The sequence below is a fragment of the Myotis lucifugus genome, unplaced genomic scaffold (genome assembly GCF_000147115.1).
Source record: "Myotis lucifugus unplaced genomic scaffold, Myoluc2.0 scaffold_449, whole genome shotgun sequence".
NCBI classification, from domain to species: domain Eukaryota; kingdom Metazoa; phylum Chordata; class Mammalia; order Chiroptera; family Vespertilionidae; genus Myotis; species Myotis lucifugus.
In genome coordinates, this window is record NW_005871497.1 from 486,827 (window position 1) to 498,202 (window position 11,376).

Below are 11,376 nucleotides of genomic sequence, written 5' to 3' on the forward strand. Positions count from 1 at the left end.
TATATATACATACACACACAGATTCTGAGGTATTGGGCTTCAGACTTCAACACATGAATTTCAGGTTAGACACAATTCAGCCATAATACTCTGCTTTCTGGGTCCCCCAAATCTATGTCCTCACATTCAAAATGCATTCACTATATCCCTCAAACCCCAAAAGTCTTAAACTATTCCAGCATCAATTCTGAGTCTAAAATCTCATCTAAATATCATATAAATCATCCCTTGCTGCTTTTGTTCAGTGGGTAGAGCATTGGCCTGTGGACTGAAGAGTCCCGGGTTCGATTCCGGTCAGGGGCATGTACCTTGGTTGCAAAATCCTCTCTGGATAAAACTCCTAACTGTGAACTTGTGAAATCAGATAGTCTTCTTCCAAAATATAATGGTGGGACAACCATTAAGATAAACATTCCCATGTGGGAAAAATAAATAAGACAGAAAAGAAAGCTGAAATTTAGCAAGGCAAATTCCATTAGATTTCAATGCTTGAGAATAGTCATCTGGATTAGGGCCCACCCTTAATGACATCATTTTAACTGAATTACTTCTTTAAAGGTCCCATGACTAAAGTCAGTCATATTCTGAACTACTGACTGATGTGTAGGACTTCAACTGAAGAATTTTGGGGAACACAGTTTGTCCCATAATAGAAGTATTTTATTCTAAGTAGATGGTAAATTCAGTGAGAGCAGGGGTGATTTGATATAGCTCCCTTATACTATCATATCTTTTTCTTGAACTAGCAAATAAGCAGTATATATTCCTTACCACTTTTGTTTTGAATTACACTTGGAGTAACATTTAACAATTTAATAATTCTTGACTTCATGTAAATAGTTTTAAGTTGCAAACATTTTATCTTTCAATGTAGTGGCTTTTGGTTCTTGGTATGACCATGTGAAAGGCTGGTGGGAGAAAAGGAAAGATTATCGTATCCTCTACCTATTCTATGAAGACATGAAAGAGGTAAGAAACAACCACAATTTCTTCTTTATTTTTTAAGGAAACCTATGCTGCACCTTTTTTTGTATCACACTTTCCTTTCCTCTTGCTCTATAAATATGACTATTAACTCTGACTTGAAAAATTCATCTTTTAGGCAATCCACCTCTTTCTAACTCCACTGCTTCCTACTCTAGTTCAGGCAACTATCTTGATTTATTTGTTCTATCTCATCTTGCATCTATTATCCATTTAGAAAGAATGATCTTGAAACCTAAATAAAAATATGTCATCTTTGAAAAAGCTTTCAAATCTCTCAATGGCTTCTATCACTATGTGAGAAATAGTCATTACTGTAATTTATGAATTTCAGCATATTTAGTTCCTGTCTATCTCTCCAGTATCTTCTGGTGCCATTATTTCTTTTCTCTGTAAGTGAGCTTACCTGAAATATTTCTTCTCACTATTTTCAGATTAACTTCTTCTCATCCTTCATGTCTTCAATTAAATGTAACTTCTCCACAAAGTTCTTTTATGTCCACAATGTCAAATAATCTACCTTATTATTTTCTATTAAACTGTTTTGCTGCTATTATTCTTTAAATAGTATCCACCACCATTTGTAATTATTTTATGTATGTGTTTCTTTACTTATGTTTTGTTGTTCTCTAATGTAAGCTCCTTGAACATAGAGACCAAATTTAATTTATCTATGATTGTTTCCCCAAGTGGCAAACATATGGAAAAACAATGTAATTTCCTTATTTATTTTAGATTTTTTCTCATCTTCTGTCTGATTATTAGCATGGAAAATAGTTCACTCCCTAATTTGATAAAAATCTTATTTTGATCTGATTATTTACACAATCTAAGAAATGTTGCACATTTCTTTAAATTGAATGTTTCTCAAATAGCTTGTCTACAGCTCTCTTTTCTCTTTAACATGGAGCCTATGTGTGTGGGGCAAAGGGTAAATTATATAAGACATCACAAGAATGAGGATGGGCTGAGATCCCTGGAAACAATGTCTATTGACCTCCCTCCCCATAGACTATCTGGTTTATCTGCCTCAATTGCTCAGAATCCAGTGCCTTGACTCAGCCTCATCTTGGTCCCTTAGATTTTTCTGAATTCCTTTAGATTATTATGACTACCATTAATCTCTTATTTGGGAAATCTCTTCTACCATCTCTTGGGAAACCACCTTACCCAGCTAGTAGATTTCTTAGTCCTGTGATGGCGAACCTATGACACCCGTGTCAGAGGTGACATGCGAACTCATTTTTTTGGTTGATTTTTCTTTGTTAAATGGCATTTAAATCTATAAAATAAATATCAAAAATATGTCTTTGTTTTACTATGGTTGCAAATATAAAAAAATTTCTATATATGACACCGCACCAGAGTTAAGTTAGGGTTTTTCAAAATGCTGGCACGCCGAGCTCAAAAGGTTCGCCATCACTGCCTTAGTCTAATTCTTTGACTTTTCTGAATCCTATTTAAACCATTTTTTTTACCTGTGACTCTGAATCATGGTGATTTATTACCCTAGTTGTGGGTCTAGAAGCAATAAGTAGTGGTTGGGGTGGATCTTGAAGAGGATAGGCATTATCTTGGGAGGAAAATTCCCAAATGAGGTCATAATACAGTCTTCCAGCAAAGGAAGTTTATCTCTTCAAATATGGGAGGAAAATCTATATCTGCTGGCAGAAAAAAGTTCGAAGTTACTCAAGGGTCCTAGAGTCCTTGCGTCATCTGATCACCCCCAAATTCTCATTATAAGCTTGAACAGTCCACACTTTCCTTATCACTCTTCCATTTAACCTTCACATCATGGACTTGGCACAACTGGGAATTAAACTTTCATTGTAATTCCTCCACTAGAATAATTAAGTTGTGTGTTTAATTTGCAGCAAATTTAGTTCTTTAGCTACAGGAAATAGATTATTTTAGAGCCACTACAGAAACTCTAGTTCTGTTTCCATGAATTGAGATGGTAAATTTCAGATTGCCCTTATGCCTGATCTTACCAGGTCACTAAGATTATGACTCTCTGCCTCAGTTTGGTTTGTACCACCAAGGACACCTCACCAATGAATAGCAGGGTACAAACTCTTTGGCCTGAATGCCATTCTTTCATTTGTAACTAACATGCTGTCCTATGTATAGTTGGATGCACAGAAAAGAGAAATCATAATAAATACATCAAATGGTTCTCTCTTCTTCATTGTTGCCTCTTTCTCCTCCCCATCTTTCCTTATGCTGGAAAATGAACAAGATTTTATTTTACTTTCTCTTAATGTACTCATACTATCAAAAAATCTATGTAGGTGTGAAAGATAAAAAGTATCCTTTTTTCCCACTATATGAGAACTCTCTGAGATAAGTAATCTATTGTTTTTATTGAGATAAAATTTACATATAACAGATTCAAGTATACAACATAATGATTCAATATATGTATATATTGTGAAATTATTACCACATTAAGTCTAGTTGACATTCATCACCACACATAATTACAATTTTTTTTTGGTAATCAGAACTTTTAAAATATACTCTCTTAGCAACTTTCAAATATACAATATAATATTATTAACTATAGTTAACAATTATTCCTGGTCTTAAAGAAAACACTTTCAGCTTTTCACCACTGAGTATGTTAGGTATAGACCTGTCATATATGCCCTGTATATATGTTTCTTCTATACCCATTTTGTTGAGAGTTTTTTAATTACATCTATTGAGATGATAATATGCTTTTTAATCTTTCATTTTGTTAATGTGGTGCATCACTTTGATTGATTTACAGATGTTGAACCACCCTAGAACCCCAAGAAAAAATCCCACTTGATCATAGTGTATGTTCCTTTAAAACTACTATTGAATTCTGTTTGAATATTTTGCATCTGTGCTCATCAGGGATGTTAGCCTCTAATTTTCTTTTCTTGTACTGCCCTGGTCTTTGGTATCAGGGTAATGCTAGCCTTATAAAATAACTTTAGAAATGTTCCCTCTCTTCTATTTTTTTTGAAGAGTTTGAGAAGGATTTCATTCTTACGAAAATTTTTAGTAGGTAACCTATTCTTGATATTAGCTATAAAAAAAAACTATGGAATTTTGAAAATTATATCTTATGATAATAGTAACTTGCTTTATCAACGTCTTTTATTCTACAGGTTAATTCTATTTTTTAATGTAAAAGGTTGAATTGATTCCGTTTTTTTCTTTGTACTTTTTGGAAAAAAAAAATTCTTCTAGCAGATACAACCAAGAGTAGGATATGTACTTGGGAAAGCAAAATGAAAAGTATGGATAAAATATAAAATCATTTCCTCTACCACATTGACATATAGAACATAATTGAATGTGTTTAACTACTTCATGACTAAATCTATGTGAAATAATTTGTTGTCTTTATAATTTTTTTAGAATCCAAAGCGTGAAATTCAGAAGTTGTTGAAATTTCTAGATAAAAACCTTCCAGAAGAAACTGTGAATAAAATCATCTATCATAGTTCTTTTGATGTAATGAAGCAGAATCCCTGTGCAAATTATACTACTGTACCATCATTTGATATGGATCATTCTGTGTCACCCTTCATGAGAAAAGGTGAGGACATCATATACTAGTTTCTGTAGTGCTTGTTAGTCACATTAAAGAGAATATAGGTAGATTAATGAGAGCAATATTATAAGAAATGGAAAGAGATTGAGATAAAAATGTAGGAAAACTGAAAACATTTGAGAAAATAATTTATGGCAAAGAAACTCTATGATTGCTGTAATATTAGCATATAAGACTAGTCTTTAATAAGAAATGTTTACTCAAGAACCTATGTATCAATAAGCATGAGTCTTGGTATCCATTGCTATAGCAGAAGAATGCCCTTTATTTTTCTGAATTATTTAGATATCTACCCATCATTCCTTAGACATTTTGCTGTGGTAGGTAAAAAGCTTATATGATATTACACATACTAAATTAATGAGGAAAAGTATAAACTCCTTGAGGTTGCTGCTATGATTATGGTAAATTATTGCATCCTCAGAATTGAACTCAATGTATAGCTAGCATCTTGCACAAAAATAGTTCTTTAATAAATGATAAATATGAGTTAAATTGAATTGCGTGTGTGTGTATGTGTGTGTGTGTGTGTGTGTGTGTGAGAGAGAGAGAGAGAGAGAGAGAGAGAGAGAGAGAGAGATTTTGTTAGTTGTGTACATGTTAGTCAGCTTTGCTATAAAACAAACAACTCAAAGAATCTCAATGGTTTAAAACCACAATATTTAATTTTCACTTAATGTTGGTGGATGTTGGTCATTTGTGGCTGCTGCAGTTCTGCTCAGCACTTTTTTAGTCTGATCAGTGTTTATTGGCTATCATGGGCTTCCAGTGATGGCAAACCTATGACTCGCGTGTCAGAGGTGACACGCGAACTCATTTTTTTGGTTGATTTTTCTTTGTTAAATGGCATTTAAATATATAAAATAAATATCAAAAATATAAGTCTTTGTTTTACTATAGTTGCAAATATCAAAAAATTTCTATATGTGACACGGCACCAGAGTTAAGTTAGGGTTTTTCAAAATGCTGACACGCCGAGCTCAAAAGGTTCGCCATCACTGGCTTAGCCTCTTGTGTTTTCTCTTTCTGAAGCTCAGGCTGATACAACTGCTTGTTTGTGGGATACAACCACTATCATGGTATAGAAAAAAAGCAAGAGAGGTAGTGGAAACTTGCGATATCTTTTAAAAACTTCAATTCAGATCTGGTATATATTGCACATATTCAAATTTCATTGGCCAAAGCATATCAAAAACGCAAGCCCAAAGTTAGTGAGGCAAAGATGAATCACATGATACTTGACAATTTTCAGAGATGTAAAATCTCCTTACCATGAAGGAGAGAGAGAATAATACACACTGAGACAGTTTTGAGAGAGCCTATAAAGGGAATGTTAAAGGTAACTTTAATTATAATGTATCTTGATGCATTCTAGAGATTTTTATTTTAAAAGGTTAGGAAGAATGCCATGGATGTCTGGCTGGAGATATCTGACTCTCAAGCATGTATGATTTTGCCTCCCAGGAGACATTTGGAAACATCTGGAGGTATTTTTGATGGTCATGAGAAGCATATGTAACTGGCTTCTAACAGAGGCCAGGGATGCTGATAAACATCCTACAATGCATAGGGCAACCTCACATCCTCCCTAGCAAAGAATCCTCTGGCTTCAAATGTTAAGAGTGGAGATATAAATAAAATGCCACAGTTCAGAAATCCCAGGCCAGATTGAAAAATTTACTTTGACATCTTCTCTTCCATTTTTTTAATCTAAAACTCAACTTCTGGATGTGTCTCCTGTGAGATATTCTATGAAAATGACATTGTTTTTATCACATATTTATTGCACATGCTGTGTCCTGTATGTATTCTTTTGAAGTTTTAAGTACAGTTAGTATTTTGAAGATTAAGCAACCTATAATAAAGACATATGCTTAATTACATTTAACCCGGTGATTTCCCAATCTTACTTAATCATGGAACTTTTAAAAATAAATTACATTTGACATTGGAAAATGGGTCTTTAAGGACGAAATATTTTCTGTATATTTTGTTAACAAATCTTCTGAAGTCAAAGAGAATATGTTGTATATTTTCCCAGTGGCATTTCTTGAAGCTACTTAAAAAGTTTTTTTCTTGCTGAAACTGGTTTGGCTCAGTGGATAGAGCGTCGGGCTGCGGACTGAAGGGTCCCAGGTTCGATTCCAGTCAAGGGCATGTACCTGGGTTGCGGGCACATCCCCAGTAGGAGATGTGCAGGAGGCTGCTGATCGATGTTTCTCTCTCATCGATGTTTCTAACTCTCTATCCCTCTACCTTCCTCTCTGTAAAAAATCAATAAAATATATTTTTTTAAAAAAAGGTTTTTTCTTCATATAAGATACAGGGAAAATGCATGGAATTTTTGGAAAACTAAGAAGGTGTAGGAGTCTGGGAGTGGAGCAGGAGGTAATTAATGGAGTTTTGGAGTAGATAAGACATTCTGAAGGTTTAAAAATATAAGCATGATATTTCAAATTAGAATTCATCTTAGATAGAAATTTGACAGTAATCTCAAATTTACCATTTATGTTTCTTTTCAGGTATTTCAGGAGACTGGAAGAATAAGTTCACTGTAGCCCAAAATGAGAAATTTGAAGAAGATTATGAAAAGAAAATGAAAGGGTCTTCATTGCAGTTTCGTTCAGAAATCTAAGAAATACCTGCTCTTTGTCCAACTCCTTTAGCTGGCACTTAAATTAGGAAAAAAAAATATCTTTAAACATTTAGTGAAAGAAAACTTTATATGTGGTATTTCCTTATTTACTAATAATGGTGGTTTATAATAGAATATTCAAAGAATTTAAAAGTTTCCATATCAAAAATTAGTCCTCTGTGATTTTTAATTACTTGCCACAATGTTTTTACTATTCTTAAAGATTAAACAATAAAATGAAGTTTGAAATCTATAAATTTACCTGGTTTATTTCTTTAAATCCAACTTCTGGGTCTTTGAACTTGCAAAGAAGATATTTAGGGGAGTCTTCAAAATAGAGTGATTAGAACAAAAATATCCCCTTAAAATGTTTTAATTTATCTTTGTTATATGCTTATGTTGTAAATGTTTCCCTCCATGTCCCGCGTGGTTCAGGGTTCAGGATCTGGAAGAAGAGCCGCACACAAATGAAAGAGAAAAGACACGAGATAATTTGGGAATATTGGGGGCCAGGCGAGTAAGTCCAACTTAAGAGGAAAGACTTCCACCGGGTGCTCAGGCCGTACCAACCTTTTATAGTCAGAGGTAAACAGGGCAGTGGTCACCATAGTTACACAGTTCTTGTGAGTTTCACTTGTTTTGACCATAGTTACACTTCCTGCACTTCCCTCAGCTCATTAGCTTCCCAGATAAGATCTAGGAGTGTTTATAAGGTCAAGCCTAATTATGCTAAGAGGACTGTGCCCTCTAAGCTGGGACTTGTTTGTGACTTTGCCAACAGGTCAGTCTGAGGCTTAACCCTATATCAGTTCCCCACATGTTTAGAATGATAACTATGTATGGTAATGAATGTTAGCTAGGAACTTATTGTGATCATTTTACAATATAAACATCTGTGAATTGCTTTGCTGTATACTTGAAACTAATATAATGTTTTATGTCAATTATATCTCAATTAAAACAACAAAAACAATTAAGAGTGCCATCGTCAACTCCTCTGTCTTCCTTAGAATTCCTGTTTCCTCGGAATATTTGTGGTGCTATCATACATGACTCATGGTCATCTGACATAAGGACAAAATAAGATGCCAGTGTTAGTGTGGTGAAGGTTTGGGAGAGGCGGGCACAAGGTGGAGGGGGTCAATGGGGGGGGGGGAACCAAAGGGGACATCTGTAATACTTTCAACAATAAAGATACATTTTAAAAAAGATGTCAGTGTGAATCTGTAATTGTACTGAAGTAAGGCTTAATATTTTTTAATTTTTGGTCTTATATATGGTATATATAATTATAAATAATTGCTATCTATATATATAAAAGTCTAAGTGACCAGCTGACTGCCCAACTGACCGGTAGCTATGATGCACACTGACCACCACGGGGCAGACACTTAATGTAAGAGCAGAAACCACAGGCATGGAAACATGGAACAGACTGATGAATCTCAGAGGGAAGAGGAAGGAGGAGAGGGCAGAAAGAGATTAACCAAAGATCTCATATATGTATTAGAGGCCCGGTGTACTGATTCGGGCACCGGTGGGGTCCCTCAGCCTGGCCTGTAGGGATTGGGCCGAAACCAGCTCTCCGACATCCCCGAGTGGTCCCAGATTGCGAGAGGGCACAGGTCAGGCTGAGGGCCCCTACCAGTGCATGAATCTGTGCACTGGGCCTCTGGTCTATTATAATAAAAGCATAATATGCTGATTAGACCAGACAGCCAAACGACCTTCTGGATGTCATTCTGGATGTCCTCCTGGATGAAGCCACAGTGGCAGCAGGGGCTGAGGGAGAGGTGGTTAGAGGCAATCAGGAAGGCAATCAGAGGCAGTTAGGGGTGATCAGGCAGGCAGGCAGAGGGGTTAGGGGCAATCAGGCAGGCAGGCGACTGGTTAGAGGCGATGAGGCAGGCAGGCAGGTGAGCGGTTAGCAGACAGCAGTTCCAGATTGTGAGAGGGATGTCCGGCAGTCGGTCATCCCCCAAGGGGTTCCAGATTGTGAGAGGGTGCTGGCTGGGCTGAGGGACCCCTCCACCCCCGTGCATGAATTTCATGCACCAGGCCTCTAGTACATATATATAAATGAAGAGAGAGACAGAGACACACAGAGAGAAATACGAATAATATTTTTTTTTCTTGAATCACATTTTATTGACTTTGCTGCTCTGTAAAGTGCATGCATGCTACTGGAGACCAATCTCATAAATCACAGATAATAATCCTTGACTTGCTCTCTGCCATAAAAGAAGAGTTAACTAGTGTCCACACCTTTTTTTCTTTTTTTTTTTTTTTTACCACCAATGTATTAATTTCAAAGGCTCCACTACCTTTCACTGACTAAGGATTTCCCATAACTCTATACTTAGTTCCTCATGCTCTTAGAACCGAAGAATGTAATTTGAATCCAGCATTTAGGTCACCATCTAGACCAGGGATTGGGAACCTTTCTTCTGCCAAGGGCCATTTGGATATTTATAACATCATTCATGAGCCATACAAATTTATCAACTTAAAAATTAGATATTTGCTCAAACATTTAATTAACTCACCCCTAATGCCTTGGCAGAGCCAGACCAAATGATTTTGCAGGCCTTATTCAGCCTTCAGGCCAGATTTTCCCCACCCCTTTTCTAGACAGAGATTACAATCAACTCACTGACTTACTTTGAAGTTATTTCACATCTTAGACATCGTGACTTTGACACAGACAATATTATCAATCATGATGTCAGAATACCTCGTTTTAGATACATTACATTTTTAAAAAATGAGTCATAATACTAATTCTGTATAATCTGAAGCAAGGAAGGTTAGGATGACCGAATTACTTTTACTTTTTATATCACATAATGAAGCTGTTGTAAAATTCTGCTGCTGTAGCTGGTGATATTTGCTCAAAATATTCCCAGCAATGTCCAGCCTTTTGTATTTAGTTAGATGTAGGTGGCTTCAGTCAGAATTTTTATGTACACTGAATCAACTTTCAGTCAGACCTCTTCTCTTTACCTGGAGTCTGGCCTACATCAGAGCACTTGCTATAGCACTTCTCCCTCTGGCATTAATCATTCTTAGTTATGGAAAAAACCCTTTTATCCAAGATTCACTGCAGAGCAATAACAAGAAACAGGCTATTGATACATCAAACAATTTGGAAAAATGTCCAGAGATTTATGTGGAGTAAAAAGAGTAAATCCCAAAAGTCAAAGGCTATATTATTTCATTTACTAGTATAATGTAAAAAATTAAATAAACAACCATTGCAAAATGCAGTCGGAGACATCAGTCCAGAGGAAATGCTTTGCGCGTCTTACTCCTTGAACCCTTTGGAATGTTTAACTGGGGAAAAATAGTCTTTGGACTGGGCTAAACCAGCATTCTCTTATAAACAACTGTAAAGTTAACAGGAAAAAGCAGACATCCTGACCACGAGGACTAATGATTATGAACATTCTTTAGAATTTAGATTTAAGGAAGGAACTGTAGTGAAGTAGGTGAAGCTATAAAAGGATACCTGGAAGGATCTTGTGGTGATAGAAATATTCTGTATCCTAGATATTAATATTGTGGTGTTAATATTATACCACAGTTTTGCAAGATGTTACCATTGGAGAAAACTAGGTAAAGGGCACTTAGGATCTTGCATTATTTTTTATCACTTCATACAAATCTATAAGTACCTTAACATTTAAATAAGAAAAGAATAGTTTTGAGAAAGTTATGTAACTATCATAAAGAGGTAATATGCAAATTGACCATCACTCCAACACACAAGATGGCTGCTCCCATGTGGACACAAGATGGCTGGCAGGGGAGGGCAGTTGGGGGGGACCAGACCAGCAGGTGAGAGCAGTTAGGGGTGACCAGGCCTGCAGGGGAGGGCAGTTAGGTGTTGCTCAGGCTGGCAGGGGAGTGGTTAGGTATTGATCAGGCTGGCAGGGGAGTGGTTAGGGGGTGATCAGGCTGGCAGGTAGAAGCGGTTAGGGGCAATCAGGCAGGCAGGCAGGTGAGCAGTTGGGAGCCAGCAGTCCTACATTATGAGAGGGATGTCTGACTGCCCGTTTAGGCCAGATCCCAGTGGGATTGGTTTTAAACAGGCAGTCAGACATCCCTCCAGGGGTCCCAGATTGGAAAAGGTGCAGGCTGAGCTGAGGGACACACCCCTGCCAGGTAC

The 11,376-nt window shown here is 36.4% G+C and overlaps 1 protein-coding gene across 1 annotated transcript in view; it reads left to right on the plus strand.

The window, feature by feature from the left end:
- The window catches only part of LOC102441160 (sulfotransferase 1 family member D1), a 39,716-nt gene extending 32,392 nt beyond the window's left edge, over positions 1-7,324 (plus strand). Inside the window, exons 7-9 of the mRNA XM_006102970.3 lie at positions 875-969; positions 4,378-4,558; positions 7,096-7,324. Of these exons, the coding sequence (XP_006103032.1) occupies positions 875-969; positions 4,378-4,558; positions 7,096-7,208 (389 nt within the window). The 3' untranslated portion in view covers positions 7,209-7,324. The remainder of the gene's footprint in view (positions 1-874; positions 970-4,377; positions 4,559-7,095) is intronic.
- The last annotated feature ends 4,052 nt before the right edge of the window (positions 7,325-11,376 follow it).